Source organism: Stegostoma tigrinum, chromosome 1 (assembly GCF_030684315.1).
Source record: "Stegostoma tigrinum isolate sSteTig4 chromosome 1, sSteTig4.hap1, whole genome shotgun sequence".
NCBI classification, from domain to species: Eukaryota; Metazoa; Chordata; class Chondrichthyes; order Orectolobiformes; family Stegostomatidae; genus Stegostoma; species Stegostoma tigrinum.
Window position 1 is genome coordinate 53,635,598 of NC_081354.1, and position 18,481 is coordinate 53,654,078.

Below are 18,481 nucleotides of genomic sequence, written 5' to 3' on the forward strand. Positions count from 1 at the left end.
TCACAGGCATATAGGATTGGTTTCTGATAACACCAATGCATTGCAATTACCTTTCAGTAGGCTCTGGGGAATATTCACTTAATACTTATTACTGAGATTTATTCACCGAACTTTCAACAAGTTTATAATGAGAGGGCAACCAGAGAACAAACAAACCCCCATCATAGAACGTACAACATAGAATGTAGAACAGTACAGCACAGTGCAGACCCTTTGGCACACAATGTTGTACCAACCTATTATCCTACTCTAAGATCAAACAACCCTGCATACCCTACATTTTACTATCATCCATGTGCCTATCCAAGAATCACTTTAATGTCCCTAACGTGTCTGACTCTGCTACCACTGCCTGAAGTACATTCCATGTACCTACCACTCTCTGTGTAAAGAACCTATCTCCAACATCTCCCCTATACATTCCTCCAGTCACCCTAAAATTATGTCCCCTCGTAATAGTCATTTCTGCCCTGGGAAAAAGTCTCTGGCTATCCACTGTATCCATGTGTCTCATCACCTTGTATACCTCTATCAAGTCACCTCTCATCCTTCTTTGCTCCAATGAGAAAAGCCCCAGTTCCCTCAACCTTTCCTCATAAGACCTGCCCTCCAGTCCAGGCAGCATCCTGGTAAATCTCCTCTGCACCCTCTATTAAGCTTCCACTTCCTTCCTATATTGAGGTGACCAGAACTGAACACAATATTCCAAGTTAACACAGTGTGGAGCTGGAGGAACACAGCAGACCAGGCAGCATCGGAGGAAGGGGAAGGCTGACGTTTTGGCTCAAGACCCTTCTTGATTCGAAGCATCAACTTTCCCGCTCCACTGATGCTGCCTGGCCTGCTGTGTTCCTCCAGCTCCACACTTTGTTATCTCTGGCTCTGGCATTGGCAGTTCTTACTATCTCACAATATTCCAAGTGTGGTCATGCAGGGTTTTATATAGCTGCAGCATAACCTCATGGCTCTTAAACTCAATTCCCCTGCCAATGAAAGCTAACATACCATATACCTTCTTAACAACCCTATCAACTCGGGCAGCAACTTTGAGGGATCTATGGACGTGGACCCCAAGATCCCTCTGTTCCTCCACACTGCAAAGAATCCTGCCATCCTGTAGATTTTGCAGGCGCAAATTTTCTGACTTAAACACAGTTCAAAACCAACTCATTTCTCGGTTTCTGTTTGTCAGACTGGTCATCTTCATATGAGGTCCCAGTTAACATTCAACATATGCCATAATGTTTGCTCATAATTCATTTCCACAATGGAAAAATCTAGAATGCTCTTTGAATGAAGATCAACTTCCAATTAACTTCCAGGCTTAATGTTATAAGAAAATATCAGTTTGTCTCTTCTACTCTTTTCATATAAAACAAATAATAAAATAATGAAAAATTAGCAAGGGTTCCATTATCACGTTAGGACTTATGGTATTGGGAGTAATATACTAGCATCGTCTGTGAATGTGTTAATGGATAGAAAGTTGAATAGAGTAAGTCAGCCACTTTTTGAGAGGCGTTGGAAATATACCATAAAATCATCATTTAGGCCTCAATTCTTTATAATCTTTGTTAATGGTTTAGTTGTGGGAATCACAAATAACACTTCCAAGTTTGCTGATGACATTAAGTCAGAAAGTAAATTAACGAGTGGTATAGACAGGTTAAGTGAGAGGGCAAGAACATGATGAATAGAATAAAATGTGACAAAGCTTAAAGTTATTCATTTTGATAGGAAAATTGAAAAGAACAGATTTGTTTTTACTAGCTGGAGACTGGGAAATGCTTGCATTCAGAAACTCTTAGATTTCCTGACACATAAATCATAGAAAGTCAGCATGTAGGTACAGTAAGCAATTAAGAAGGCAAATGTTCTGTCAGCCGTTGTAGAAAAATTTGGGGAATTACACCACGAGGAACGACTTAGCAGCCTCTAGATCCCCTAGAGTTTAAAGGAATGAGAAATTGAAACAGAAAAATTTCTTCAATGGCTTGAGCTGAGGAGCTGAGAATACATTCCCTTTGGCTGGGGAATGCCAAATGAATTGGGAGGTTCCCAGACCTAAAGCGAAATGTCAGCCATTTAAGAAGGGGATGAAGAAAATCACTTCAATCAATGAGTTGTGAATCTTCACAATTTCCCCACCAGCACAGTGACTCAGTGTTTAACGCTGCTGCCTCGCAGCGCCAGGGACCCTCATTTGATTCCAGCCTTGAGCGACTGTTTGCATAATCTCCACGTGTCTGCGTGGGATTCAATCGGGTGCTCCAGTTTCCTCCCACTGTCCAAAGATGTGCAGGGTAGATGGATTGGCCATGCTAAATTGCTCAGGAGTGTGCAGACTAGGTGGTTTAGCCATGGGAAATGTGGGGTTATGAGGGTGGGGTGGCTGAGGTTGTGTGTGATGCTCTTCAGAGGGTTGGCATAGACTCGATGGGGCAAATGGCCACTTTGTGTACTGTAGGGATTCTATCATTCACAGAGAGGGATATGGCGAGTTGAGGTGGATGGTCATTTTTATTGGATGGCAGAACAAGCTTGGATGGCCTCATGGCTTACTCCTGCTCCCATTTATTCTGTGCTGCACCCTCCTGATAATGTGGAGCCTAAGCCCCACCGCAGTATGTCAGCTGCTGTCTGATCAAGGATCTTTAGAAACAAAGCACATCTCCCATCGCACTTCCATTCTGTGCCCTGGAGGTAAAGACTAACATTCCATCACCCTTTTGATCATCTTCTCAATCTATCGACTGTCTTTTCCTGATTTGCCTACCGAATGCCAACACAGTTTTCTTCTCATAAGTCCTTTGTTCCTCATTTAGGAAATACTCCAATATATCTGACAACCAGAAACAGCAAGTCAAAATAGAACAGAGTATGAGATAACACAGTGTGGAGCTGGGAGAGCACGGCAGGCCAGGCAGCATCAGAGGAGCAGGAAAGTTGACGTTTTGGGTTGGGACCTGTCTTCAGAAAGGGTACTGCCCCACAACATCAACTTTCCTGCTCCCTTGATTGCCACCTGGCCTGCTGTGCTCCTCCAGCTCCACACTGTGTTACCTCTGACTCCAGCATCGGCAGTTCTTGCTACCTCAGAGCAGGGATGTTTATAAAATCATAAGGGCCACGGATAGGGTGAATAGTCGAAGTCTTTTCCCCAGGGTAGGGGAGTCCAAAACTAGGGGGCAGAGGTTGAAAGTGAAAGGGAAAGATTTCAAAGGGTCCTAAGCGGCAGCTTTTTCACACAGAGGGTGGTGTATGGAATGAACTGGCAGGGGCAGTGCTGGGAACTGGTACAATTGCAACATTTAAAAGGCATTCATATGTGTAAAGGAATAGAAAGGGTTTATAAGGATGTGGGCCAAATGCTTCCAAATGGTACTAGATTAACTTAGGAGATCTGGTAGGCACGGACCAGTTGGGCCAAAGAGTGTATTTTCATGCTTTACATCTCTATGACTCTGACTCCTCTGTGAGCACAGGAGACCAGATCTGCTCCTCACATAACATTAGAGTAGTGATAATGTCATTCCACTAGTAATGCCCTGGGGCCATGGGTTCAAATCCCACCATGGCAAATGGTGAACTCTGAGCTTGTTTCGGGGTCCTCTATGGCATAGTGGTACTATCCCTGCTCCTGAGCCAGGTGGCCTGGGTTCAAATCCCACCTGCTCTAGTGGTGTGTGGTAACATCTCTGAACAGATTGTTTAGGGAAAAATAGGTTCATAAAAATATTTGAAATCACACATGCTGACAGGAGACATATTTGAGAATCTCAAGTGGTGAAGTATATCCGTGAGGCAAGCCAAAATAGAAACAGGCAGTATTTTGGTGGTGGGGGTGGGGAGAATGGACAGTTCTAATGTATCAGATCAATTGGAATAAAATAAAGAACGGCATATCCTGGAATGCGGAAATAAAAACAGAAATTACTGAAGAAACTCTGTGGGTCCGGCAGCTGAATTTCTCGGCAAGTCTGAGATTCTGCAGCAACATCTGTTACTGTTTCAGTTAAATTGTCCGCCTTTATTTCTCCCCAAATGTTGCCTGGTCTATCTTATATCAGATTGCCAGTATGTACGTTTTTATTTAACTGGAGCGCAATACCAAGGTTCACGATCGAATGATTTTCCTGTGATCCGCGCTATGTACGAATTCCAAGTTATTTTTTCACTCTCACTTTGTGAAGAGCGGATTTACGTTGTACGCTTAGTGTGTTGGCATGACTCAGAGGGGAATCAGTGGCAAATGTATACAATAACGGCACCATCAAATATGTTCAATTTCAGTGCATCAAGAGTATAATGCCCGGGATAGGCTGGTGCAGACACGACGAATGTCTCAGCTAATATTTACCACATCGCTGACAACCACGAGGCAAGCCACCGTTTCATCAGACCCAACGCTAGCAAACAAAAGCCATCGACCTCACGGGAATATCAACGAGGCTGATCAGGCAAGAAGATCTAAATGTATGTCAAATGTCGGGCTTTTGGCTCCTAGCTCAGACCAGGAAGTATTTTTAAAAAACCCTGCAAATAAACTCTCTTGATTTCCAATTATTTCAAGAACTAATCCACAAATTGATTGATCGCTGATGTCATCTTACTAAAGAACTGATGTGTTCACTGTCCGGGAAAAAAAAACATGTACAAAGGGACATGTGTGAGATTACAATATCTAAGTCAACTTTTGCTGAGATAAGTGGTCAAGCACTTTGCTGAGAACAGCGGAAATTAAGAGAAAGAGGGATGATTATATCCAGGGCTAGCAACAGTGGAAACCCTAGAGGATGTGCAAGAGGAAACTTAAAAAAGAGATTATGAGAGCTAAAGGGGGAACATGAGAAGATACAAGCAGGTGAAATAAAGTAAAATCCTGAATCGCTTTACAGGTATTTGCAGGATAAAATAATGAGGAAAAGAACAAGTAATTTGTGTGTGGAGCCAGAGGACGCGGGTCAGGTTTTCAATGAATGTTTTGTGTCTGGTGTTCACTAGTGAAAGGAAGAACATGGCTATAGAAATCAGAGAGAATATCTGTGATAAAATTAAACAAATTAGCAGAGATGAAAAGGAGGTTATGAACAGATTGGCAGGCTTGTAAGTAGGCAGATCTCCAGGGGTGGATGAAATGTATACCAGGTTGTTAAGTGAGCCAAGGCAGGAAATAGCAGGCTGCTTTCAAAAAGTTTCAATTCCGCTTTGGCTACAGGAGGGTGCAAGAGGACTGGAGGACAACTGGGGTAGTGCCACTATTCAAGAAGGGAGCAAGGGATAACTCAGGAAATAACAGGCCAGTCAGTGCTGAGGAAACTATTGGAAAGCAATTCTGAGATACAGAATTAATCTGAATTTCAAGATTAATAAAGAACAGCTAATATGGTTTTGTTAAGGGGAGGCCATGCCTGACTAACTTGATTGAAATCTTTGAAGAGGTGACTAGGTGCATAGGTAAGAGGAATTCTTTTGATGTAGCCTAATTGAACTTCAGCTGGGCTTTTAATAAGCTCCCACATGGGAGACTAGTAGCAAAGTTAAGAGCCCGTGGGATATAAAGAAATTTGACAAATTGGATCCACAGTTGACTATGAGACAGGAAACAGAAGCCAATGGTTGAGGGGTGTTTTTCTGAACTGAAAGTTTATGTCCAGAGGGGTCCCACAGTGATCAATATTGAGCCTTGCTGTGGTTTATGTAAATAGTTTAGACTTGAATGTAGGAGGGTTGTTCAGTAAGTGTTTGGATAATATGAAAATTGATGCGATGGTAAATAGTGAGGAGGATAACCTTGGATTACGGAAGAAATAGATGGACTGATCAGATGGGCTGATCCATGGTAAATGGAATTCGATCTAAATAAATGTGAGATGATACATTTGGGCAGGACAAAGAAGGCAAGGGGACGTACAATGAAAAGTAGGACCCTGGGCAGCGCCAGGAATAGGAAGAACCTTGATATGCAACTATGCCAATCCCTTAAGGTATCAGGACAGGAAAACATGGTTAAGAAGGCATATGGGATACTTGTCTGTGTTAACCAAGATACAGAGATTAAGAGCAGGGAGATTATGTTGGAACTGTATAAAGCATTCATTGGGCGATAGCTAGAGTATTGTGAGCAGTTCTGGAATCCACATTATGAGAGGGATGTGGATCTCTATGACTCCATTATTGAGGTGGTCTTAACAAGAAAAATGGAATAGGGTGTATGGGCTAAAAAAAATTTTGACTGGCAAATAACTAAATAATTTAATGCCAAATCACAGGCCAACAATTTACTGGGCTTTATTTCTGGGGAACTCAGTTCATAAGTAATGAAATTATGTTAAACTTGCATGAGGCCCTGGTCAAGCCCCCCTTGGAGCACAGTGCATATTTCAGTTCCACATACTACAAAAATACATAGAAGCATTCGAGGTTGTGTAAAAATGATTTACAAGAATGTTGCCATGATTAATAAATTTCAGCTATCAAGAAAGACCATAATTTTGGACTTCTTTCTTTGGAAAAGATAATCTGGAAGTTGTCAGATACAGGCATTTAAAATTATGAATGTGTTAGTGAGGATAGTTATGAGGAGAATAGTTCCAATGTGGGACCATCCAAAACTAGGATACAAACAATAAAGCAAAACAGGAAATTATGGGGAAGCTTCTTGCTTTATATCAGACTTCCAGCATCTGCAGTATCTTGTTTTTACTATAGCACAAAATCAAGTTACTTACTAACTATACGAGAGAAATAGGAAGGAATGTTTTTACTCAGGTAATGGGGAAATATTAATCTTGCTGTAATTAGATCTGGTTGAGGCAAATAGTTCTGATGTTCTTAAAAGGAAACGAGATGAGAGAGGAAAGGCAAAAGCTTTGGTAATAGAATCATGGAGTTGTACAGCATGGAAACAAACCCTTCAGTCCAACTCTTTCATGCTGACAAGATCTCCTAAATTAATCTAGACCAATTTTCCTGTATGCTTCTAAACCTTTCCTATTCATGTATCCATCTGGATGCCTTTTATATGTTGTAATTGTGGCAGCTCATTCCATGCACACACCAGCCTCTGCATGAAAAAGTTACACCTTTGATCCCTTTTAAATCATTCCCCTCTCACTTTAAACTTAATCCCTCTATTTTGGACTCCTCCACCCTGGGAAAAAGATGTCGGCTGTTCTCCACATTCATGCCCCTGTGATGAAGCGAGCACAGACATCATTTTAGACTAACATGGCCAAATGGCCTGTAGTGTATGATCTGAAGTGTACATTCTGTTTAAAGGAGATAGAAACTTGAGTGGGCCACTGAGCATAACATACTGTTTCTGTATTCATTTAGATCATGACTGATCTGTTTCAACTTTATCTAATTAAAATACTATGGTCCAAAGGAATTAAAGGAATAATGACAGTGAATATATGCAATTCACTTTGAGAGAAAGCGAAAGCTAAAGATATATAGTTGTTTTTTGGAATGAAAGAAAATATAAGGTGATATTTCCCAGATAGTAGGACCATTGACTTTTAAATTATGTTTGAATGACTCTAATGGACTTACAGGACATAAATTCAAAGTTAGTAGAGTATACAAAACTCAAATGTAATAAATAGTGAAGGGACGAGTAACAGACTTAAGAAGGATGAAGAGAGGATGGAGGCACAGCATAACTGGAATTTAATAATTTAATAAAGTCACCATGAAATCCAATGGAAAATTCAGATGAAACCTCTTTAAGAGTGATAAGAATGTTGAATTGACTATCACAGACAGCGGTTGAAGTAGGAATGCATTTAAGGGGAAATTAGATAGGCATTTAATGGAGAAGGGGATGTATGGTTGTGATGGCAGTTTTAAATAAGGGAAAGTTGGAAGAAGTTTGAATGGACTATAGACACCATTGTGAACTGGGTAGCCTGAATAGTTCTGTGCTATTCATCCTACATAACGTCATCCTGTGTAATTGATAAAATGACTGGACAAATTTTTGTAGTAACTTACATTAAGAATTGTGAAGTGATACATTTTGATAGGAACAATGATAAAAGGACAATATTTACTGATAGCATCACTTCAAAGGGAAAACAGGAACAGAGACATCGGAGCTTGAGAACATATATATTTGGAGTGACAGATTGAAGCGAAAAAGCTAATTTGTTTAAAGAAACACACATAGAGGACCAGAGTGCGAAATTTTGATGAACCTTTGTAAAACTGTGGCTCAGCCTCAGTCCAAGTATTGTGTTTGATGCCGGACAACACATTTTGGGAAACATGATCATAAGACCATAATATATAGGAGCAGAATTAGGCCATTTGGCCCATTGAGCCAGCACCACCATTCAATCATGGCCTGTATGTTTCTCAATCCCATTCCCCTGTCTTTTCCCCATAACCCTCAATTCCCTTACTAATCGAGGAAGTATCACTGTCTGTCACTCAGTGACTTCACCTTCATTGACTTCTGTGACAATGAGTTCCACACAGTCACCACTCTCTGGCTGAAGAAATTCCTCCTCATCTCAGTTTTAAAGTGCCATCCCCTCACTTTGAGGCTGTGCCCGCAGATCCTGGTCTCTTCTAGTAGTGGAAACATCTTCTCCATGTCCGCTCTATCCAGACCTCTCAGTATTCTGTAAGTTTTAACTAGGTCCATCCTCATCCTTCTAAACTCCATTGAGTACAGCCCCATAGTCCTCAACCACTCATATGACAAGCCCTTCATCCCTGGATTCATACTTGTAAACCTCCTCTGGACCCCCTCTCCTTAGATCCGGGGCCTAAAACTGCTCATGATATTCCAAATGCATTCTGACCAGACACTCATACAGCCTCAGCAGTACATGTTTGCACTTGTGTTCAAGCTGTCTTGAAATAATGCTAACATTGTATTTGCTTTCCTTACCGCAAACTGCACCTGCATGTTAACCAGAAGAGAATCCTAAACTGGAACTCCTAATATTGTTTGTGATTCAGATTTCCAAAGCCTTTCCCTGTTTAGAAAACAGTCTACGCTTCTAGTCTTCTTGCCTTCGTGCATAACCTCATGCATTAGAGAGGACGAAGATGCCGTGGATAAGCAACTTCATTGATTTTGGAGAACCTGCTTAAAACAGTGGAACTCCACAGAGGTGTCCAAAAGGATGAAGAGATTTAGAGTAAATAGGAGAAACTATTTTCAGTGACTGTTGGGACTGTAGTGTAAAGGCATTATTTAAGATGATTAACCAAAATATCAGAGATAGCGCCAGGGTTTTATTGGTCAGCCATCGATTTGATCAACGATGTACAGTGAGATAGTTGGGTGGGAGCAGACTGTAAATGAGAATTGGAGTAATAATTGAGGGGAAAATATGGCTCTGGGGGATGGGACTAAATTCATAGCTCCTACATAGAGTTTACCCAGGCACAATGAATGGCCTGCTATGAAATGGTTGTGCGCTTCGCTGACCGTCAGAAAGGTCGGCTCCCTGATTCCTCCCAAACGCTTCTTGATTGGTTGCCGTGTAGACAACAATATTTCCATGGTACAAACCAAACAGAAAACGCTGAGGAAACTCGGCAGGTCTAAAAAAAATCAGCGTTTTGAATGCGTTCTGACTTCTTCAGAACCAGAGCCGAAACGTTAACTCTTTTCTCGCTCCACAAATGCTGACAGACTTGCTGAGTTTCTGTTTTGCTTGTTTCAAACTTCAGGCGTCTGCAGTTCTTTGTTTCATTTTAATAATTTTACGTCTTGTTTTACTTCGCACGTTGATTACATTGGGCGCTGTTAGGTCTATGAATGCGATTTTATTTTCAAATCTGGTGATTTCTTTTAATAATGGATGGTTCATTCAGGGTCTCAGCAGCTGCACAAGTTTCTGATTTTAGGTGCATTGTTTTAAAGTAACTTTTATATTTTCCTTATGATTGGTCATTTCGCCAATGTTATTGTCCAATTATTAGTTTAATGTAGATACTTAAGTGTGCCACCTGTGTGAGTCTAGTTATAAAACCCTCTAAAGTGCTTTCACTGAAATGTTCCAGTGCGTCAGTGGTAGAAAATTCATGAGGTAGTGTTTTATTTTAAATGGAAGTTATTGCCGGTAACTTGCGTGGTTATTAAAGATTTTTCCCTTGCCGTTCTTTAACAACTTGCGGCTGTAGGGTTAACAGGAAGGTCAAAATGTTCGTTATTACATCTCGCCGCACTAACCGAGACGTCACTTGTCTATGCCCAGCCTTTATTTCATGTAAGTGATTTAAACAGCAGGTCCAAGCAACTTCAGAGAGGCGACAGATGTGGGTACATTTAGGAACACATTAATGCAATCACAAGACATATATGTACAAGAATATACCGTTTATCTGAATTATTTACAAAGTCACAAAGCAATATTTACAACCGTTGCAGATAATAATTCTGGAGAATATTTTACATTAATGCTGATTACATTAAAAGTATATTTGCAATAAATCAAAATGCAAGAAGACAAGTTAGGACAGCTTCCCGGTAGTTCTTAGCTTTACACTAGAGCTATCCGGCTTATAATTTAGATTGTTCAAAAGATAATGCTGGTTGCTTGCTTTGTGTAAAATACGATAAGTCTTGCTGGCTGGACCTAGGCAGTTTATTAGTTGAATGTATTAAATGTACATGCTTTGTTAGGCTTTTATCGGGATGGAAAGTCTTACTATCTGTCACATGTTTTGTCAGAATATATTGTCAAACGGTTTCGAAAGATTTATAAGTATTCGATGCAAAATCTTAAGGCTTTTTTTTATCAAACGTCACAAGTCCCAGACTAATCTTTGCGCGCTGGTGTGAAAGGTCACTAGCACATATTAAGTAGCATTGCTATGTTCCAACTAGTTGCAACCTTACCAGCACTTGTTATGGTTCCGAACAATGTCATATTTCAGAAGTTATTCTTTACCCGTGTTGTATTGACGTGGCAAATTTGACTCTTGGCTATTCCCTAAAGTAGTTGAAACTACTAGTTTCAATGGTGACATTAGGAAATTCTCGTGCTGTACAAGTGTGGAAGTTGTTTAATTGAAATCGACGAATTGCCTGTGTTTCAGAACTGGGCATCTCCCAATTACCGAACTGCCGTGCTTAAAGCTACCTTAGGTTCTAGGAGAGTGCTTTCAACCATAAAGGAGATAGTTCGAACAAACAAAAAAAAACGCAAACATAAATAATTGATCAAAGATTTCCTTTCATTAAAAATCAAAGTTTTGGAAATGAATTTTGTGTCGACATAAAACTAAGGGCCTTAATTTGTTTAACCGAATGGTCATTGGCATCAACGAGTCTATTGTACACCAGAGCTCCAAATAGAAGCTGTTTATGCAATAGAACATGCATGGTTTTTGATCAAATGATGTTAATTACAACGGATCTGTTTCTTTTTTTAACGGGCCCTCATTTCGCAACTTCAGATTTGTGGAATTTCAGTTTAGACGCCATTTAGTGAGAAGAATGTGCATTTCCAAAAGCCGGTGATACCGCGGTTTATATCATACAGCGAATACTAACAAAGCGTCCTCGGTGTGGGATGAGTCAGGTGGTGAGAGGCCTGTGGTCGGTGGCTGGGGATTGAGGATAGAAGGCAGGAGATCGGTGGGGGTTTGAACACGACACTCTGCAAACAAACTGCCGTTTAACACTAAGATAATAAAGTGTGAAGCTGGATGAACACAGCAGGCCAAGCAGCATCTCAGGAACACAAAAGCTAACGTTTTGGGCCTAGACCCTTCTCTGATGAAGGGTCTAGGCCCGAAACGTCAGCTTTTGTGCTCCTGAGATGCTGCTTGGCCTGCTGTGTTCATCCAGCTTCACACTGTTATCTTGGATTCTCCAGCATCTGCAGTTCCCATTATCATTGCTGTTTAACACTGCAGCTTACGGATGCTCCGAGCGATCCTTTTGAATTCCCGCTGCCCTTTCTGCCATCTCTTCACCGAGGTTATGACCAGATTGCCGTCCAGTTTTTGACCCATCACTAAGTAAGGGGCGTTGATGTCGTTCATCTCATCGCAGGTACACTGAAGGCCATCCTTCAGCCACAACACGCTCTTCCTCAGATCCTTCTCGGTCACCCCGTTCAGTTTGTAAATAGTTTTGCTTTTGGTCTCGGGGACGATCTTGGTGTCCCCATTGATGTAGGAAATCTCTTTCACTTTTATCTTCAAAGCTAGTGAGGAAAGGATGGGAAAAATGAGAATATTAACGCCGTCTGGTGAGGATCACAGTTACAGGAGAGGGGTAGGGACAGGAGCCCTGTCAAGCTGATGAGACTGAACAGTCTGGGTCATTCATGGGGGAGGGCTATATTGAAGAGTTCTTGCACGTTGGGGCTGCGGAGATTGTTTACAGCCGCGTGTTTGTGTCTGTGTAGTGTGTCGTGTTTGTGTAGGGAGCGTTGGGTAATTGGTAGAAGGGTTGAGAACACCTCTCCATCTCTCTACTACCCCATCGTCCCACACTCCGACCCCTTGCTCCCTCGCCCCATCCCACCCACCGGAATCAGCTCATATCCAGAGCACCCCTCCTCAAAGCTCAACGTTTATACACATCACATACACACACACACACGCACACACACACACATACACACACACACATACACACACACATACACACACACACACGCACACACACACACATACACACACACGCACACACGCACACACACATACACACACGCACACACACACATACACATACACATACACACACGCACACACACACACCTCCACACACACACACCTCCACACACACACACCACACACACACATACACACACACCTCCACACACACACACACACCTCCACACACACACACACCTCCACACACACACACCCACACACACACACCACACACACACACACGCGCACACACACATCACACACCACACGCACCTCCACACACACACACACCTCCACACACACACACCTCCACACACACGCACACACACACACATACACATACACATACACACACGCACACACACACACACACCTCCACACACACACCTCCACACACACACACCTCCACACACATACACACACACCAGCACACACACACACACACCTCCACACACACACACCCACACACACACACCACACACACACACACGCGCGCACACACACCACACACCACACGCACCTCCACACACACACACCTCCACACACACACACCTCCACACACACACGCACACACACACATACACATACACATACACACACACACCTCCACAAACACACACCTCCACACACACACACCACACGCACACATACACACACACCTCCACACACACACACACACCTCCACACACACACCTACACACACACACACCCACACACACACACCACACACACACACACACACCACACACCACACGCACCTCCACACACAAACACACCTCCACACACACACACACCTCCACACACACACACACACACACCAACTCACGTCCCTAAAAACTACTTCTAGCATTTGGGAGGATACTTAATCAAACCTATCAATCGCTGAACCACAAGCTCTCGCTTATAAAACAAGGCAGGTGCTCGACTGGAAACATTTTACCAACTCCCTCTTCCCCTTCCAAGCCACCGGCTTCACGGTTTCAGAATGTCAGTTTGACCGGCTTGAATAAGTTTGGTTCAGACCGATGCCTCCAGTTTGGCCGGAGCCGTTTGGTTTAGCATTTCCACTCCCCCGACTCCAGCCCCCCACCCCCCGAGATGTTAAGAATGAGCTGAGCGCAATCTGTCCTGAACGTTAGATCAAATTAAACGAGGGTTTTTTTTTAAGGCGACGGGGAAATGGCGTTTAGTAAAAATCCGCAATCCCTGTTATTGGAACAGCAAGAAAGCACAGGACTGAGTTTTTGGCCAGCTATCTTTGCCTGCTCCCTGGCACTGTCCGGAAAATTCACACCTACCGTAACTTACCGAAATCGTTTTTGCAGTAATTCTCGACAATTTCATTGTCGTCTTGCTCTCTGTCTTTGCAGGCATCACAGATTTTTAGTTCTGAAAAATAATACCACTATATTAATCACTTACATTCGCACATACAATCACAATAGAGGAATAAGAAGTGGATCTTGTAGTTTAAATCCTGGGTACGGAGCAAGAACAAGCAGGATTAGCCTGGACTTCCCATAGCTTCTAGATTCTGCATGAGTTTTGCTACTTTTTTGAAGACAGTTGTATTTTACGAAGTATAAGGAATCTTCGGTTGCCCTCTGTAATGTGATCTGTAATGTGAGAAATCACCCATACCGGGGAGGATGATCAGTTTATTGAAGAGAAGTGAAAGGCAAAATTTAGGAGCGTTGCATCGATTTCAAAGCTAGGGCATGTGGTGATTGGAAGGCGGGGGTGTGGAGAACTGAATCAATGCGAATAAACACAATAGTCGGTGACATGGATCGTGGAAGTTCTTTAAAACAAACGCTGAAAAGGAGGAGCACGCCTCCTATTCACTCACAAGTGCTCAGAAGGTCTCCACAATGTAAGCAGGTCCACTGTTGGGTCCCAGCTGCACACTGGGCTGTGCTTTGAATGTCACAGGCAAAGCTCCGCAATTTGCATTCGCTGGTAGCTTTGAAATGAATGCGCCCCCTCCAACCCACCACCCCCCCCACACACACACACACACACATACACACACACACACATACACACACACACACACACACACACACACACACACACACACACACCCCTACCACTAAAACGCCGTTGCTGCGCAATAAGAAGAGCAGCTCTGGTCCAGGGCAAAGATGACAATGTAAATCTAGGCTCTAGCAGATGCACTGAGTATGTACATATAGTCTTGTATGTGTAAGAAATGTCTTTGGTTTGTTGGATAGAGTCAAACTCGGATGTTTTTGGTTCCTTGATGTGCTACTGTACAGAACCGAATTGTATTTGTGACTATGTATATAAGCAAAGATAATAAAATGTGAGGCTGGATGAACACAGCAGGCCCAGCAGCATCTCAGGAGCACAAAGGTTTCGGGCATAAGCAAAGGTTTGTTTGTGAATAAGTAAATATATTCGAAACTTTTTTTAAAAAACTGGGCTTCCTTCAACTCATTGAGCAGGCACTCTCGTTCTTGCTGCAGTTTGGGGACATTGGGAGAAACCATGCTACTCACGGAATCGCAGCTAAATAGCCGCAAATATCGAAAGCTTTCAATATATAAAACAAGATGCAACGTTCACTAGACATGGATGAAACTCGCTTGTAGAAATCTTACGAATTCTTTCAAAAAGTTAAAAAGAAACATGAACATATTGTAGAGGGGACTCCCCGGGGTGGGGTGTGTTTCCTGCTGACTCCTTGGTCATTAAAATGCACTGAATCATGCGAAACCTCCCGAGATTAAATCACAGCGAATTCCTCCTTGTGCTGTCAGTGGGAGAGACTATTATACAATGGATGGCAGGAAAGTTTCAACCCAGCGATCGAACCCAATACTGGCTTTGCGGCCAATCAGTATTTTACCACGATTCATGAGTTAGCGGAATATCACAAAACGACTTGCCTTTGGCATCTCCCTCAGAGAGCAAGGCAGCGATTGGAAACAGTGGATATATCTCGGGGAGTTGGGCCAAGCAAGTGATTATACATCACAGAAATATTTGGTATTGAAAGTGATCCGGATTCCCGCACACTGACACACACAGTCGCAGATACAGACGCGCTCAGACACACACACACGCACATTCACACTCACTTTCACAAGAAAGGTGTTCTCACACATAGGCATACACACTCAGATACACATGCACAAAAACATTCACACACAGACACACATTCACACACAGACACACATTCACACACAGACACACACATTCACACACAGGCACACACAGACACACACGGCGCACGCACACACACACACACACACACACAGGCACGCATTCACACGCACACAGACATACATATTCACACACACACATTCACAGACATACACTCAGACACACGCGCACAGATAATGCAGCATATCTGTAAACGCTATCAGATAGCTGGATGTTTGCAGAGTGGGACGCAGTGCCTTGCGTTCAATCTGACCTTCTCTGGGCGGTGGGCCGTGCTGGTTGGAGTCTGCGGGCGGGATGCACAGGTCGTTGTCCCGCGGAAAGTGTTCACACTGCAGCATGTCAGGCCAGGGGAAACCGAAAGCTGACATGACGGGTGAGCAGCTCTCCTTGACCTGCTCGCACAGCGAGCGGCACGGTTGGATCGGCTCGTCCAGTTCATCGATGCACACCGGAGCGAAGAGGGAGCACAGGAACTTCTTGGTGTCCGGGTGACACTGTTTCTGTACTAGCGGGATCCAGGAGCTGGCCTGCTGCAGTACCTCTTCCATGGTTTCGTGTCCCAGCAGGTTGGGGAGCCTCATCTCCGGGTACTCGATGCCGTGACACAGTGCCAGGGCACTCGGGATGAGCTTACAGTTACTGCGCTTGTAGCTGAACTCAGCGTGACTGTAAGAATAAATGCCCATCCCTTTGACTGGGGGCAAGAACAGTGCAGCTAAGAGCAGACACACCCCTGCGTTCATCGGGTTCATTGTTGCAAACTTTGCGGAGAAATTGCTTTGCTCCCAAACCAACCCCTTGCTGCAGCGATGGCCAGGAGCTTACTGGGACCGGCTCCTCTAGATATCTAGTTAAAAAGCGCTGGGAGGAGCCTGACAGGATCACACCCAGCGATATAACCCTTCTTGAGGAGAAGGGATTTCAGCAATAACCAATGTTCTGGCTCTTGTGAGATTTCACACACTTTATAAAGGAAGGCAGACTCATTCCCCGGCTGTGTTTGACCATAAAACAACCCCTCCCACCTACTACTGTTCCCCATTGCAGCTCTCAAAGATATTTTTATTTTTTTAAGAAAAGGTCGTCTTTACCTCATTTGCTGTAATCGAGTCTGGTGGCCTCACCAGAAACTGGACGCCGTTAAGGGCTCAGTTTAATACAGATCAATATAGCTGCCTGTAGTCCCACCGCCTGGAAGATATGTAACGGCCGGTGAGTCAGTGATGGTTTCGGATCCTCACTTTGTTCACAATTGTACTAACGAGAAAGAGACTAATGGGGTTTTATTTGGAGCTTTGGCAAAAAACAAACACCATGCTTCAAGGAGAACAGACTAAAATGGAGAAACTAAAACAGAAGTTGCTGGAAAAGCCCAGTATCTGTAAAGAAAAAAATCAGAGATAGTGTTTCGCAACGGAAACCCCGTTTTTAATTTTCTTGCAGAAAGTGAGTTGGTAAAAGGGCTTGCATTTATATAGTGCCTTTCACAGCAGAGCACCCCGAAATACATTGCATCGCAAGTCCATGAGACAGGCACACAAACCGCAATGAGCTGACGGACCAGTTTCTAATGTTGTTGTTTGACGATATTTGACTGAAAGACAGTGCCTGCGGCAGTGCAATACTCAGTACGGCACGGGCGTGGAAGCTCGGATTTAATACTCACGTTCTGGGTTTCTAAACTTCACTTGCAGGGACAAGAGTATCCCTCTCAGAGCTATAGATAAACTAATGATGCCAAGAACATTAATAGATGAAGGACTAGATAGAATTATTAAAAGTTTGCTAATTATCAGTTAAGCCGGTGTGAAACACGGATAAAAATGAACGCTAAAACATGAACATTTAATTGCCCAATGGACGACGCAGAAATGATTACAATACACTGAACAATCTCAGTTCCACCAAAAAGTTCAAAAACTATGAAAAGTAAATTTCTTCTGATAAATCTAAATCTTCAGCTTCCTTACTATTGTCAGAAAATAGCAAGGGCATTATTGTGTTGTAATGTACCCTAAATTATAACATTTGCTACACCACTACTTCTGAACTGTCTAGCAAATCCAGTGGGGCACTATAACAATGGGGTTGAGCAGCATTCTGAGTATTTTACTAGATTTGTAATCCAGAAGCTGGGTTGACAATCTGGAGCTATGAGTTCAAATTTCATGAAGGCAGATGGGAAAATTAAATTCAATTAATTGAATCAATCCGGATTGAAAATAATGATCAATAAATGTGACAGTTCGCATAAAAAATGTGGTTCACTAATCTCATCCAGGAAGGGAATTTCCATCCTGACTTATGTGATATGTGACTCCAGATCCACTGACTCGTAATTGCCTTCTGAATAGGTTGAACAAGCCACTCCAATTTCACTAAACTGCTAGGAAAATGTATAATAAGAATAAAAAAGGCACTAATCACACAGCACTGGATTTAGACATGACAAAAGCACATACATCTAATTGCTCCTTGGTGAATAAACAACAAAATTGCACATTTCAGTCAATGTCTCATTTCCATAATCACCAACCCTGGGTATTTCCTGTACCATCGGCAGGATACACTCTCCAGAAGTGATAACAATCACATTGAATGTGGAGGGAGTGACCCTAGAAGTCCTCAACATTAACCCTGGGTAGGATGAAGGGTC

The 18,481-nt window shown here is 42.9% G+C and overlaps 1 protein-coding gene across 1 annotated transcript; it reads right to left on the minus strand.

Moving 5' to 3' along the window:
- Positions 1 to 11,784: 11,784 nt before the first annotated feature.
- sfrp2 (secreted frizzled-related protein 2) lies at positions 11,785 to 16,681 on the minus strand. The gene is made up of 3 exons (XM_048539587.2): positions 16,076 to 16,681; positions 13,942 to 14,022; positions 11,785 to 12,179 (listed from the first exon to the last, which is right to left on the minus strand). Exons 1-3 carry the CDS (start codon positions 16,575 to 16,577, stop codon positions 11,875 to 11,877), a joined length of 888 nt encoding a protein of 295 aa, XP_048395544.1. The 5' UTR covers positions 16,578 to 16,681; the 3' UTR covers positions 11,785 to 11,874.
- Positions 16,682 to 18,481: the final 1,800 nt, after the last annotated feature.